Source organism: Augochlora pura, chromosome 5 (assembly GCF_028453695.1).
Source record: "Augochlora pura isolate Apur16 chromosome 5, APUR_v2.2.1, whole genome shotgun sequence".
NCBI lineage: Eukaryota > Metazoa > Arthropoda > Insecta > Hymenoptera > Halictidae > Augochlora > Augochlora pura.
In genome coordinates this window covers 2,894,985-2,911,413 of record NC_135776.1, presented here as the reverse complement: position 1 = coordinate 2,911,413, position 16,429 = coordinate 2,894,985, and the positions used below count along the sequence as shown (strand labels likewise).

The 16,429-nt window shown below is 42.8% G+C and overlaps 1 protein-coding gene across 1 annotated transcript; it reads left to right on the top strand.

Moving 5' to 3' along the window:
* The first annotated feature begins 3,661 nt into the window (after positions 1 to 3,661).
* LOC144469969 (protein peste) lies at positions 3,662 to 16,374 on the top strand. The gene is made up of 4 exons (XM_078180722.1): positions 3,662 to 3,896; positions 10,061 to 10,301; positions 12,256 to 12,422; positions 16,305 to 16,374. The coding sequence occupies exons 2-4, from the start codon at positions 10,185 to 10,187 to the stop codon at positions 16,372 to 16,374; spliced, it is 354 nt and encodes a 117-aa protein (XP_078036848.1). The 5' UTR covers positions 3,662 to 3,896; positions 10,061 to 10,184.
* Positions 16,375 to 16,429: the final 55 nt, after the last annotated feature.

Below are 16,429 nucleotides of genomic sequence, written 5' to 3'. Positions count from 1 at the left end.
ATAATTGCCGGAACGGCGAGATTAGGGCCAGCCAGAACTAACGATTTATCGGGCGACGATATCGACGGACGAGTAAGCCGGCGAAGAAAGCCGAAACGATGACTCGACTCTCGCCGCAGGTAGTCCGTATCGGAAATGAACGAGATAGCCAGTTTGTACATACCGCTGCTGCGACCGACTCACGATTATCTAACTCAAACACGCCTAGCCCGGCTGATCAAAGTGTATACGCTGTCTTTGCGTTAGGCTGAAGATGCTCTCGCCTTTCATCGGGAATCATTCAACCGAGGGGCTTGGGTTTATTTTCGACGATTTTTCCTCGGACTGTTTAGAGTCTAATTTTAGATTATGCCCCGGAAAAGTCAAGATTTTTTTCGACGATTATCTCGACGTTGGCGATACGCGACGGGTTCTTCGACGTGAGAAAGTTCTGTCGTACGCGCCGTAGCAATTTTCTGCATCGTTTGCGAGAAATAAATTGTTCCTTACTGTCTATAATCATTTTAATAAGCAGTGTGTCAGTAATTTTGTTTTTTAGACAAACGTGAAAATACAAATGATTCAAATATTATACAAACTCAATACGGTACAAATCTGATAAAATAAATGCAAACAAAGTAGTGGAAAAAAACTCTGCGCTATGAAAAATAGAACAAGGGTTGGCTTTGCCAAAGTGTACAAAAATCGTCGAAAAATTGAACAAAAGTCGTGGAGAAATTGGATAAAAATGGTCGAAAAATTGAAGAAAAGTCGTTGAAAAATTGGATAAAAATCGTTGAAAAATTGGATGAAAATGGTCGATAGATTCTGCCACCGCCGGAAAAATCAGGGAAAATCTGTCGGTCGGCCGCACAAAGAGCGAGCGCAAGCAATTGGTAAAAGGAGGAGGAAGAGAAGAAGGAGGAAGAAGAAGGGGAGAGCAGACGATCAGATGGGGTAGGTCATAGTTCACCGAAACGGAATTGCCGGGTTAATTAACGGACAGAAGCGGCGTCCTGCGAGCCGCAGACGGGAGCAGACGATTCCGCTTTGGCAATGAAGAGATCAACGGCTTTGAGACTCGTAGATCGGCCGACGCGACGCGTCGTGGGAGGGCCGGGGACAGGGGGGTTACGGCTGGCACTTTTGGGGCTTGTCACCTGTCCTGAGCGCGCACCCCTTTCGCGCCCCCGAGACGAACGGTCAGTTTTAGAGCAGGACTCGTCGCGGCACGACGATGCACCCCCGGATATCGGGTGTCTCCGTAAACTGAGGATACCGCTCTCCTTTTCCTCCGACACTTAGTAAATATTGCAACAAATTTGCCAAATATTATCGTGGAATTTACTGCAACTAAAAATCTTCGCTATTAATTCACATTTAATTTCGGTATATCTTATAGTACCGTGTTAACTTCTCCGCCTCGAGATTTTTCGAAAAACTTCAGCCTCGCTTCTAGTCACTTTAGCAAATACATCGGTAGAATCTGTTTGATTTGTAGATTTTTCTGTGACTCGTGGTCTTGACAGGAGCCAAGCTTTTCTTCGAGTCATTCTAGCAAATATACAGTGAAATCTCTTTGTGGTATTCTCTACTGTGGACTCTTCTGCGAAACGCGATCTCCATTGTGATTCTTTCGATAATTTCACATCGTTGTCGATGTTTCGAGACACGAGATCTTGGTCAAGGATCATCCGCTTATTTAAATAAATACCAGAGTAGAATCCTCGTGTACAAATTTATCCCAAAATTTTTCCGTGACATAAAATCTCGAAGGAAACTCGTCGATTAATTGATTATCTTAATAAGATCTCAATAGAAGCTGGTTCAATAATATTATTTCTAATTGCATCTAGACGAGTCTAATTAAATCTAAGTAAATCTATCAAAGTAAATAGTATATGTTAATAATTCTGTCCTTGCATTCGCTACTTGCAATTCATTATTATTGACACCCTTTTCCACAAGAATTCCACTCTTTCGACTAATATACAAATCCGCGGAATAATAGAACAAACAAATGCAAATCCATAGTCCACATCGCAAAGGGGTTTCGTAAGAGAGGATCGCCAAGATTCGAGGGACGTTCGTAGCTGCTATCCAAAGAGAGATACAGAGAAAGAGAGAGAGAGAGAGAGAAAGGAAATCGATCGAAGAAAGCGAGGCTGACCAATGACGTCATCACTTTCGGAGGATCCACGCCGGCGAATTCAGCTGGATCCGGCGAAGATCAGCTGACCATGACTTCGTTTTGCGAGAGAACTGGTTAGTGTGCCACTTGCGCGGCGTTGTTTATACGTTTTCGTCTCCGCGATCGATCGTCGCGGATTTCGCCCGCGTTGACGCCAGGGATCGAGAGACACGCGGGCATCGATCGCGGCTCGGACGATAATTATCAACGACGAGAGATAGATAGAGAGAGAGCTCGGTCGGATCGCGTCGCGATAATAAAATTAGTTACGTAAGAAGCCGGCCGCTCTCGAGGTCAAGAACTTTGCCAGCCAATGAATGCGCGGTGCCAAAAGTTCGTGCTCGATTCTCGGAGGCGGCCGTTTCTCTCTCGTGAACGGCGCTCTGTTGATTCGCACGCTCGGGACACCGGCGCAGACGGCTCTTCGCGTCTGGCACCGATCCGACGCGAATATTGGCGGAAAGACCGTGAAATGTTAGCCCAATTCCTCGGGCAACGCGCGCGTCCACTTCCGAAACGATTCTCAGCTGTCCGGCAGCCGACGTTTAGGCATTTTTTCTTTGGCGGCGCCGATCGGTTTAAAGTTTCAAGAGGTATACTATTTCAAAGCGCGGACGTTGCGCAACTTATGGTAATTTTTCTCGCGGAGGAGGTTTTAAAATTCGACCGAGCGACGACCGATCTTTCATAGATCGTTCCAAGACGCGAAGACGTGTCTCGGTACACGGTATTTTATTTATGCGACAAATTAAGTATGTACGATGGCGCGCTGCAAATTGTCGGACGTTTTCAATTTGCATTTGCTATGCAGCGCGCCGTTTACGATCTCGTCTAGTTCCCGGGTTACGTGTACTTTGTTTAATTTAACGAATTACGCGATTTAATCGGCTCGATAGGAATCTCGATCGTCTGCCAATCGATGCAAATTGTTGCGAACTCTTTCCTCATTAACATACAACATCTATAATAAATCCGTGCAACTGAAACAAACAAATTTATCACCGTTTCACTGCGACGCGAGGAATAACTTGACGATCACATTGAATAATCATAAAACCATGCGCATAAATACATATAAAATTAACTATCATACAATCAAACGTATCCAACATAAAAACACGCGAATCGAACGAACAACGAAAAAGAAAAAAGAAAAACAATCGAAACGAAGCGCACGTGTTGCAATTAATCGGCGCCCGAACCGCCATCTGCGAAGCGGTTCCGCGCGCGATCCATTGATCCCGGTCGTCGGATCCGCGGTTTCGCGTTCGGTTTACGGAAGATAACACGGCGGGGATCCTTTGTGTCAGGAGGGAGCGCCGGGGGGGATAGTCCATCGAGTGGTTATGGGGGAGAAAATTCTTCGAGCCGAACCGGGGTCGAGGCGGGGTGAAGAGGCCGTCGACGAACCGCGCCAGAGAAAAGTTCTCCCTAAGTGGAGAGGGGGGGTGGGGATACGGCCAATATACATATTACGTGCTGCCTGTTGATTTATTGAATAAGCCAGTAACAGTCGCGCCGTATACAGCGTCGCACGCGTGTCGCGAGGTGATTGAGCTTGCTCTCGTCGTCGTTGTCATCGTCTCGTCGTGCCGTCGTCGAAGCTCGCTTTCGGATCGTTGCCGTTCAGGAATCGTGACTGAAAGGGCGACGCTTTCTGGTGGCAGCGGCACAGAGACGGGATTCTCGAGGAACCACGGTGTCGAGGGAACTGGTTCCATTCGCGGTGAGCAAGGATTTTTTATTGTTCAACCCTTTGCGTTGTAGAGGCCGCGACGGAGATTCGTTGTAGGAATTTTCTAAACGCGAGTGTTTCTCGTTCGACTTGAACGAATATTTTAATTTATATTCTAATCAGTATTTTACGTCAGTATTTTAATCAGTAATTCAATCAATATTTTAATCAATATTATTTTTCAATATCATTACAGTTTTCTTAATATAATACGTGTTCGTTTCCTTTAAATAATTATCCAAAATACCGAATAAATCGTCGTTTAATATACCGAATAAATCATTATTTAAAATACCGAATAAACTATTATCTCAAACACTATAATATTATATATACATATATACCATGCGAGTATACTATCTATAACGTAATATACGTTCTAAAAGAATTGCGCTTTATTTTGAAATAGATTCATTACGAAACGTTTCCGAGAACCTAGCATACGAAATTTCCGTTCTGGAAGTTGTAAATATTCGAGCAACCGTCTCGCAGGAGATTAACGTTTTTGCTCACGACCCTCGGTACACGAGCGTCTGCCGAATCGATGACAAGCCGGTCGAATTCCACTCGCGACTTCCGATTTCTTTTCTGAAAAGGAAACCTCTGCGCAAACATCCGACCACTTAGGCCCGCGTAGTCGCGTGTGCGTTTCGTCGCGACGCCGTCGATCGTCTGTTGTTTTTCGCGGGGCGTACAAAAGCGACTAGCGCGCGTGGAAACGCCGCTATAGATAGAAAAGGTCCCGGGGTAGGCGAGCGCGAAAGATACGGAGGCGACCGATAAGCGGAGTCCGTTATTAGCGACACTTCGTCCCAGTGTTTATCTCGAAAGGAAACCGTGACGGCTAACGAGGAAACAATTTATACGGTTGCTCAATTGCAACGGCGAACAACAAAACGATTCGGGGGACCGGGCTTCGACCCGCTGACCCCCGACTCGTCCCACACGATCAAATTTGGCAGCGAGGGTCTCTACAAAATGGTACACGTGTGTGTCCACAAGATCGTCTGCTATGTCACAACATTGTTGCAGCATTGAAGCGCTGGCCAATTTTAACTGCGTCTCGCTGCCAAGCGCAGCCGCGATCTCTGATTTCAAAGCTCGGAGCTTCTATTTTATTAATATGTTGTTCGTTTTCTGATAAAATAATTGTATAAGTCGCAGTGAAGAAATAACGCTGACTCGTATAGTACAGTGTCCTCAAAAATGCTGTAAATTGAAACGACTGTAGAATCGCTAAAAAATTTTTTTCGTCAATGAAATTGGTCTGTTTTTGTTGCTTAAAGCTTCTACTTTCGCAACACATTATTTACTTTCTGTGAGGCTCCGCAGTGAATGAAACATCGTATCAATGACTCACAGAGTAAAGTCTCTTCTCTCGAAAGTACCGTGAATTGAAATATCTGTAGAATCGCTAAAAAATTGTTTCCGTCAATGAAACTAATCTCATTTTGAAGCTTGAAGCTTCTACTTTAACAGTACATAGTTCATTTTCCGCTAAATTATTTATACAAGTCGTAATAAATTAAATATTCGTGCCATAGCTCGGACAATAAATTCGCCTGTCCCGAAAGTACCATGAATTAAAAATTCTGTAGAATCCTACAAAAATTTTTTATCCGAATGAAATTACCGCCATTTTAAAGCTCAAACCTTCCTCTTTCCAACGAGCTATTAAAAATTGTTCTACGATTTTTTTTTACCATTCTATGATAAAAAACCGTGCAACGATTTCGTGGCGCGTTCAACTTCTATTTCTCGCGAACGACTTCGCGGATTTTTATTTCGCGGGAAGCTCGACAAGTCTATCGTTCCCCGGCATAGAAAAGACGCGTTCGTTGGCAAACACCACGGTACGGTGAACCGATAAATGACCTCTCATTACTCGGCTCATACATCAAACGTCGGCGTATCTGCGCGACGGATACGCCGTATCCGCGACAAACCGCGCGCGATACCGTTCTGTTTACAGAAGACGTCGACCGCGGCGAAATTTTCCAGCTGGCCGACGAAAATCGAAACGGGGATATCGCGGATCTAGGGGATCGCGGCGGCGTCGGTCCCGAAGGGGGTGAAGCGATATCGTCGCGCGATCGAAACCGTGGTCCCGGACGAATATGCTACGGGCCGCGATTACGCGCCCGGCATTTTATCATCGTACGACTTCGTCGCGACCAAGTGCATAAGGTTTCGTCGGGAATAGGAACACGCGATAAACTCGACCTATAAGAAACCGCGTCTCGCCGCGCGCCCTCCCTCCGGCGATCCCGTCGTAATTCGGACTCGTGGGAGTAGAGTTCATTGCGACGAGATAACCGCAGGGACCGTGTTCGTGAATGAAGATGATCCCGGCTTGCATCGCGGAAAAACTCGCGACGAGGCTGCGCGACCGCGTGACGCGTGCTCGAAATTCTATCGTGAACGGAGTTGCAGTGGCTCGATAATGTATTCGGACTCTAAACTTTACTTCTACGACGTGTATCCGCGCTGTTTATCCAATCCTTTGCACTCGAACTTGTGCATATTCTCGTTCCAAATAACTTCTTAGTGAAATATGTGTACATAAAGTTGTTTGTTTCTTAAATAGGCATGTTTGTTGTTATAAAAAATTAATCTTAATATCGTACGACAATCTTGAAGCTTATCGTCACAGTTCGAGTGCAAAGGGTTAATAGAAGTAATTAATTAACATAAATACACGGCGTAGAAGTCGAGGTTGTACTAGCGGCCGAATATTTTCGAGATTAACTCGACGAATCAACGCCGTGGATTTAGTTAGATAACAATTGCCTTCGATGATCGGTCAGGTGTGCCGGTGTTTAGGCGAATTTGAACAGGTGTTCAGCTATTTTTAGATGGCACTTTGTACACCGTTTCACGAGAACAAGGTCGTCCTTATCAAATTCATAGATTCGATAGTCGTCGCTCCTTGAACAACAATAACAGTTTCGAAGAATCTCTGCCGGCAAACGTAAATGTTCTTCAGCTGAATATATAAATAAAACCTTAAGTTCCTATATAAAAACATAAAAGATCGCTGCTCCATTTATATTAATTATTTATTCATTAATTTTCAAAAATTTCATAGCATGAAAACGAAATCGCGATTTGCATCCCCCTTTCAAGAGCCATTTTGTAGATTTTTTTCCGACGAAAATAAACTCGATAAAAAAGAATCTCCTACGCCAGTGGAAAGTACATTTATCGAACTAAACTTCTGTAAAAATTCGAAGCGAAAATCTTGACCGTCGTGGCAACGGCAGCGCTTAGTACATCAGAAGTTGCCAGAAATTCGAAAGCAGTCCTATCCCCTTTCCGAGCCGCGCGTCTCGGATTTCAATGGTTTGACAGCGTATCCAATGGTGACGAGATAAGATAAGAGACGGTTACATAAAGCCGAGCCAGTTCGAGACGTCGATGCATTCGCGGCTCGTCAAAATTCCGAGGGGGGGACAAAAAAAAAGAAGAAGAAGAAAAGCGATAAAGGACAGGAGTTTTACGGATTCAGCTTGCGGAGATAAGGAAGCGGTGTTCCGCTGCGTGCGCGGAATCGAATCCGAGCGGCACAAAAAAAAAAAAAAGAAACACCGCGATTTATTGTTCCCGTTCGACGCACGCACGCGCGACAAAAAGCCGAGGCGCGTTGCTCGCCGCGCTTATTTCGTAATACGTTGAATAAATGAATGGAAACGAGGCCTCTTATTGACGCAGAGCTCTTCGATAAAGCTTTCGACGTTATCTTCGCCGTCGGATCGTTGCTTCGCCGTCGGATCGTTGCTTCCCGTCGCATCGACTTTCGATCACTCGTCACCGAATCTCTCGGCATCATCGTCGATCCGCTGCAAATTAATTAACACCGGTGTCTAAGATAACGATCCCTGTAATCAAACATCGAGGAAAAACCTCGCGATTATCTGTTAACGCGCGCACGTGTCGATGCTTTTTCCGCGCGGATGTTCAACCTTAAACGACGGATTTGATGGACGTTGACGACCGGCGACGGACGCGAGCTTCGAACGCGACGCGATCCCGTCGTGGAGGTAAAAAAGGTTTACGATTCTGGTCGAGCAAAGTTTACGGGCAAATATCGTTAACGAGCCGGTCCCGGCTGATTGGACAACCGATGATCGGAAAAGAACGCGTGATTTATACGAACACGCCGACACACACGTTGTTTACCGCTTTGCATATGCACGGTCCGGTTTGTCGCTTCGCGACGAATCGCAGCGTCGTCGATGGCTAAGAAGAAGAAGAAGAAAAAAAAGGCCGCGTCGGGAGCTAGTTACATTTTTCATACGACGACTATTGTACAGGCGATAATTGATATAGTAACTATGTAAGCTTCGTGGTTGATGTTCGAAGAATGGTAATACGGAGGAGATCAGGCGATCGTTTATATTCGTTACGAAGGAGATCATGCGACAACGATTGCAAAGATTCTTGTCGGCTCTGTGGCATCGTGTTGGTTTGTCAAATTAACATGCACGCCGTGCTCTCATTATTTTCCTTCTTTTAAATAATGTTTTAATGTAATTTTAAATTAAATAATGTTCAGAAAGCATGGTTAACTAATTTCGCGATTTAATGTTTCACTTTTTTACTTTTCGATTTATTTATTACGAACATGTACAATTTCCTTAAAAAAAATCTATGTATGTAAATTATTTTATACTCCAGATTTTATACTAATTATATCTGATAACATATACCGATATGTTAAGTCAATTTTAATTAATACGTTTAGACAGCGGCAATCGAGATATTAATTCCAAAATCGGTAAAATCATAATTTAATTATTTCTGATTAATATAAAACGATAAATATGTGTCTATATGTATATATATATATGTGTATATGTGTTGCCCATTTAGAATGCTCATTCGTTGCATTATGCGATCGCGAACGGTTCACGGAACGCATCGCAGCCGCCGCGATGCGTGCAGGTTACGCGATCGAATCGGCTCCAGCGATGCACCGATCGCATCTTTTCTCCGCCAAGGTCGCGAACGATTGCAGAACGAGCACTCCTATCGTTTACACTATAGCTATCTTTTCCTATGCGCTACTCCGCGAGAGACACCGCGACTTCGTTAATCGATCCCCGACTTCCGCTAATTGTTCGATCAGTCAACGACAAGTAAGCGACGGATCGTATCTCGGATCGTTGCTTGGCAATTAATCGTAACCCTTTCGCGGCCGATACGCAACGGAGAGGATCGCGCGTGAATTAGCAGTCGCTTGGTCATTAGTCGCACGGAAACATTACGAGCGCTCGTTATTTTTATTGTCGCGGACGCTAATTCTTTTTATATTCCTACTTTTCTATTTGAATTTCAAATAAGCATTTCCTATTTTCATTGCGAATAGAATTATCTTTTATTTTCTCGGACATATTTTTATGTTAAACCAGTCGCTTTGCATAATTTAATATTGAACGTAATATCGCGTCATTTCTTGTTCCAATTTCGCACAGCCGTTTTCTTGTTGCCATGTTCTGGTTGCTTCTTGTTTTTAGCGCGGAACAATTATTTCTTTTCATTTCATTTGGTTGTTTCTTTTCATTTCATTTGGTTGTTTCTTTTCTTTTTATTTGGTTGTTTCTTTTCATTTTATTTCGTTATTTCTTTTCATTTTATTTCGTTATTTCTTTTATTCAAATTTCTAGCAGTTGTTTGTTTAATTAAATTTTATGCAATCGTTGTCTCAAATTCCATCGATCATTTCCTTCAAATTGAAACAGTCGTTTCTCAGACTTAAAAATATCATTCCATACCAAATTCGAATAAAATTCGTCGAGATCGAATCCGCCGGTCTTTGAAAATCGTACACGATCGAGCATAATCGTCGGTTTTCCGGATTCGCGGATCGGAGCGTCGCAGTATCGGCGAGTCAGCGTGCACAAGGCTAATTGATCGCCGTGGCCGGAGACGGGAACGGTCACGTTGCTCCGCGCGATCTGTCGTCGCTGGCGGCGACAAAACTGTCGCTTCCCGTGACTGTGAACCGTTGCCGCGCGCGGCTCGAACGTATAGTCCCCGCGCGGCTCAAGAAAGACCTCTCCGACGGGTTTCTATCGCGCGTCGGAAAAGCGGAGGATAGCTCTCACGACAGAACGACTGATTAGATAGACGGTTTTTGTGTTGTCCTCCGCCAGGCCACGCATCGCGCTACGTAAACGGACACCGTCGGCCGAGTGCCAGACCCGACACCGGCGCGAACACATACAACAGACCTGGATCACACATGCTGAGGAGACGAGCGAGAAACTGACCGTCACCATGAGGCCTTGGACCAACAAATCCGTCGGCCTTGGGCTGCTCGGCCTGCTCCTGATCGTCACCGGCACGTGCCTGTACTTCTCCTGGCCGGCCATCCTGCACCACGTCCTCCAGAAGGTAGGCAACCTCTTAATTACCACCTTCTAACCCCTTTCTCTATTCTTATGTCTTACTTTGTTTTATATTCCATAAAATGTCTTATATTCCGTAAAATCTACGCTCATACTTATTATATAATTAATATAAAAATTTTATATAATTAATATAATTATTCTATAGAAAAATTATACGATATTAAGAATAATTATTATTCAAATCCTGATAAGCTGTAAAAGTGGAAGCAACTGATTAAATGAAAAACCTAATAAAAAAGAAAATGTAAATTCTATAAAGATCGTATATCATATATGTATATGATGTAATGTATATCATTCGATAGCAATGGATTTATCTAATCTTCGTACGATTTTTATTATAATAGGTGTGCTTCAGCGAAGAGAACTTCGCGTAAAAATTTCGGACAAAAGCATTCTTCTAATATCAGGAATTTGTGAAAGAAAAAGTGAGAGGCTGACTAGTCGTTCTGGTTTGGTATTTGTGGATTTCGAGAAATGACCGCGGCATGTGACGATGAAATTAATAATCGATATTTAAATTACTTATTCGAGAAGAAATTAGTATAAAATCGTTCTTAGCGAGACTATAGTGACAGGTGATAACAATGAATTAATTTCTATCGTTTTCTAATCATTTAAAAAATAATCCAAGTAACTTTGAATAAAAATTATTGAAATATGATTGGCAAAAAAAACTGCTGAAAGTGTAACAGTTGCGTGAATCATGCAGCATAATTTTACAAGCAGCGCAGTGCACTGAGTCATGTGCAATGGAAATCGTTTAGATTAAAAAAGCGAATTCAGTTTCAGTGAGTCGGCATAATTAGATAACCTTTACAAATTGTTCACACGTTTCTGATGTATAGCATTTAAAACTATTGAAATATTGTATTTTAATTTAAACAATATATTTCGTCTTAGATATACCGTTGCTTCAGTACGATAAAATAATTAAAAAACAGCAAAGAAACAATTGTATACTTTCTGAATTTTTTATTTAGTTATATCAATTTTTATTTTATATAAATATTCGTGATAAATCGAACGACAAACACGCGCGGAAAAATTGTTCACCGTCGATTCCTTATAAAATAATCTTAGAAGCGCGCCGGTCGATACGCAGGCTTAATTAATTGAACAATCGTCCAATTTTCCAATCGCGCCCAGACGCCGACCAGACCGCCTCTATTTTCGTATAAATTTTCGGTGCGTCGAGCCGACGCAGAGAGCGCGTCGTCGCTCGCTAGCTGCGTTTTCGCTTGCTCGCCTCTCGGCATTTTCATCTCGCGCGCGCGCGCGCAGCGCCGACCGAGACGCGATTTTTCGAAGACGCGATACGACCGACAGATAACCCAAAAGGCCATCCAATACAAATTCTCGGCTCCCGGCGATGGAAAACGATGCGTCGTTCGCGACTCTGATTATACGACGGGAGCGTGCTCTGCTCGAGAATAAAAGAGCAGCGTCAGATACAGAATCGAAATACGCTCGAGATAAGGCTTTCCTGTCGCGACTGGCTCGAACCAACGCCAAGGATACGATTGATACGCCGTTAAAGAACGAGCAAGGTTTACAATGCAATTCTCTTAACAACTTTTTAATTTAGTCTCTGATATCCATCGTCGCTGATGAACCCTTCGAAAAAGTTCATTTATACGTATTAATGTATTGTACAATAGAAACTGTATTGTTCTTTGAAACAGGCGGAAAAAAATCGAGCAGCATTATGGAACTATACCAAAAGCTTATACAAAATGGCGGATCGATGGCTCGTTTCAGATTTCCTAGAAAAAAGATCCAAATTAATAACGAATATTAAATGCCTTTTTAATCGAAGAAGCGCGAAGTTCGCCGCGATTGTGTTCAAATAAATATAGTTTATATGTTAAACATCGCTCGATTGATTTATAAATTTCCTTTGGTCTATTAACAAGTTATAAATAATGTTACGACAGGAGATGCCACTGTCACCGACGTCGAAGGAGTTCCATATATGGAACGACACCAGCAGCTTGCCCCCGATGTACTTCAAGATCTACTTCTTCAATTGGACGAACCCCGAGGACCTCCACGAGAAGGGGAAGAAGCCGATCCTGGAGGAGCTCGGCCCATACGTGTTTCGGTAAGTCGATCGGTAAAAGGCATAAAAAAGGGAACGACGGAAACGCTTCGAAATCGATGCGCCACGCTCGAAGGTGTAACAATTTTCTCGAGGCCGCGCAGATCCGCGCCGTATCTTCCGCTCCGCGCCGGTCGAAACACAGTGATCGGGATTCGAGTATCAATTAGACACCCCCGCGCCACCCCTGTCATTAGAGCTGGTCGTTGGAGCCGGGTGACTCGTCGGGGAAAAGCGTGATTCTGCTCGCGAACGGAAGCCGTTGCGCAACCACGGACGATGCAATACAGGCGTGTCCGAGCTCCGCGATTATGCACTTTTTTAAAAATGATTCGCCTCTTCATCAATCTGTTGGGTGCTGCGTTAAACTAGATACTTTCAGCTGTAATTTAGGCTAAACGGCATTCAAAAAGTCGTACGAAAATGTAAATTGAGATGGGGTTGAAGATTTCATCAAAGCTCGACCCTTCGAATCGTCAGTATTTTCTATTTTTTAATACAACACCGCGATTTTTTTTAATATATCGTATACTGTATTAAAGTAGACGCTTTTAGCTTTAATTTGAGCCCCATTTTAACAAAATCGCTCTACGAGAACTTTACGTAAAATGCAATGTTCTCTTCGGTTCCGCGATCGATTTTTCAATTCTGTCACGGTTCGAGTTTTTCTAATTTTTCAAAGAATACCCGCGATTTTTATTTAATCTAATTTACCCTATCTTAAAGCAGACAATTCCACCTTTAATTCGAGCTAAGTTGCATTAGAAAATTTCCCTTTTTTATAGATAAGAAAAAATGATCAAAATCGCATTCGGTCTCGGACGATGTCGCAGAAGACGCTTCGGCATCGTGCCCGTTCACCAAACGAGCCTAATCGATGCTTCCACGAGGGCATTCTAATAGACCGTCTAATCACGATAAGAAAGGCATAGTTAACCTCGCGATATTGACTTCTTAATGAACGAACAGGACGTCTACGACGTGCGCACCACGGGGGCGTAGGAGGTTCGAAACGTTGCATCGAGTAATTAATTAATCACTTTCGTCTCGACCTGTACCAAGCAGACGGTGACTGGAAACGCGTTGCGTGGCTTGGGGGTTGGTACAACTAAGGGTGCGCACCCTCAATTTTTCCTGCTTTTATTTTATAAATATATCGTGAATATTGTTCCATATTATTGCTCGGTAGATGTTTGCTAATTAAATCGCGAATTTCAAGTATTTATGGCAGAGTCACAATTAAATTAATATAACAAATGGAACGTGTAAATCATAGACTCGCTTTCAAAGGGTTAACAATACAGAAGAGATACAGTAGAAATAAAAAGAAACCCCAAACCGCGTGTTTCGCAAGCGTCCCAGTTCCGCGCGAACGCGTCGAAATCCGCGCCATAAATAACCACTCGCGCGCATTTAAAAGTCCCGAATCCCAGCGCGATGACACCGCACGTCATACGACTGGTAAAATCAGGTTCTGCGTAATGATCGGCACGGGGAGTCGAAAACAATCCTTTCTCGACCGAATACGATCCGGTTATAGTTAGATCACCTTGGAAAGGCGGCTGCAACGCAGGCGTTGGTGGCGATCGGATCATCGGTTGGAATTCAGCTCCGAAATCGGTCGCGCTTCTGTTCTGCGATCGGCGAAAGTCGAAAACAGGTTGTGTCAGGGCTGTGTTTTCGTATCCACGTGTGGCGATCATGATTTTCTGGATCGGGTACGCCATAATTCGACGCGCGCAACAACAACGAGGTCACGGCGACGACGGATCGCGCGCGCGTGCCCCGTTCGAAGACGCGGTTTTCCCATCCCCATGGGGGCTGGCCTATCCGGCCTTCGTCTTCGACTCTCTCTCTCTCTCTCTCTCTCAGTCCGTGCAACAAAAAGATTGCACCGGCAACAATAAGGGAGCATTAAGGCGCATCCGCGGCCGGCAATTGTCGCGTCAAATCTAATCAACGGGGAGACACGTACGGATATATGTAGGCTAGAACATCGAATCACGGCTCCTCTAATCGTCGCCGCTCCGCAGAAGAACCTCTCTTCAGCGTCGTGGAAATTCGATCTTGATTGTTTATGCAATCGGTAAATGTTTATGTATATTTTAAATCACGGAACCTCGTGTGAAATGAAGATTGCGAATGAATTTTGCGAATAGGTTATGTCATATCTGCTGATTTAATTTGCCCCGTGTTAAAACAGATATCGCCAGCTTTGATTTTTTTATTATTTAACTTAACATTCATTGGAACTTTTTCTCTAAAGCCCCATGGCTTGTCTCGACGTCGTCGTCGGTATTTTTCAATTTTTAAATGCGACGTCGGCGAGGATTTTTAATTTATTGCATACAGAGTCAACATATACACTTTCCGCTTTGTTTTCAGCTAGATTAGGTTATTAAATATTCATGGAGACATTGCTTATTGTTGGCGTGAAGTTGTCTTTATTACAGCTCAACGAGTCGACAGTCACACTTCGTAATTAGTCATAAACATTTTTTAATTTATAGATCCAATACGCGATGAATTTTAAATTCATTGTATATTGGATTAAAGTAGATACTTTCAGCTTTATTTTAAGCTAAATTAAGTTACTAAATACCCACGGGAACATAACCTATAATCAACAGGAACTTTTCCTTATTTCTGTTTTCTAAATCGAGACTGGCACTTCGTGTTACCCCTAGTAACTTTTTAATTTCTAAGTACACTATCACGACTTCTTTTTATTTATCGTATACTAAGTTAAAGTAGACACTTTCAGCTTTAATTTGAGCTCTCAAACATTATTAAATTCCCTGAGGAAAATATTCTAACGTCGACTCAAAGTATAGTCTCAACCGTGCTATAACCTGAAAACATGCGGTAACGCATTAATAAATATGTCGTAATTTAATATATTATAAATAAGTAACGAATTATAATTAATAATCATGCAGTTATGGAAAATTGGTCGTAGACACGGTAAACTGATTTCCAGCCCCACTGCGCATTCGCGCGTTCGCCGATTCGCTCGCTTGCGACCTTTAATTGTCAGTCGAGCACCGCAGAGTCGATTCTAAACAGCCGGCTTCTTAATTGCACGCTGCACGGTCCGCGAGCTCGCCTAATTCTCCCTAATTCTTCCTAATTCCGTGGTTTCCGTCCACGGTCCGACTACCGGCATTATGGCGAATCGGTAAACATCGTTGTGTATTATTGAAACTGCCCACTGAACGGCCAATTGAATGTTCATCCAACCAGATATCCGACAACTGTTTTTATTTTATATTTATATTTATTATATAATATTTTTTTATATTACGTAATGCATTGATTATAATACATAATACGTATTATTTTTATTATATTTTATTTAGTACTTGTTTTTATTTTATATTTATACTTATTATATAATATTTTTTTATATTACGTAATGTATTTATTATAATACATAATACGTATTATATTTATTATAATTTATTTAGTACGCTTCAACGTGCGAATGTTAATAATAGATGGGCAAAATTTAATTTCGATTTATTTGCGTTCCAAATATATTCGCAACATAACCCGGCACGATGTTATCGAACAAAAGGGTTAACAACAGAGCAATTATATTATCCGAACGCGTCGTACAACAGCGAAAGGATCAATTGACATCGCGTGTAATTTGACATTGCAAAAACTAGCGTAGAAAGCGGTGTAAACCGTGATATATTATACGAATCGTCTTTTTCCACGATCGCGTGTCTGTACAAATTGCTCGGCTCTTATCTGGAAAAACTCTTGATCAAACACTCGATACTAAAGTGCCATACTAGATACATAGTGTAGAGAAATACACTTGTTGCATTTCAGGCAAAAAAAAAGAAAAAGAATAACGTGTAATTCGCATTTGCTCAGGTGCACCGTGTCTCCGGTTTTTATCGCTGCGTGCATGTCGATAAACGATGTCCCAGTCGAGATTGTGTAATCGTCGGTAATAATAATTGCCGGAGGCGAGCTCCGCGAATTCTATGTTCTTCGGA

What these genes read in the sequence shown, in the direction of transcription:
- LOC144469969 (XM_078180722.1), top strand. Translation starts at nt 10,185, where the DNA reads ATGAGGCCTTGGACCAACAAATCCGTCGGCCTTGGGCTGCTCGGCCTG. An exon ending in TGCACCACGTCCTCCAGAAG is followed by an intron (nt 10,302 to 12,255) that starts GTAGGCAACCTC and finishes ATGTTACGACAG; the next exon opens with GAGATGCCACTGTCACCGAC. An exon ending in CTCGGCCCATACGTGTTTCG is followed by an intron (nt 12,423 to 16,304) that starts GTAAGTCGATCG and finishes GCATTTGCTCAG; the next exon opens with GTGCACCGTGTCTCCGGTTT.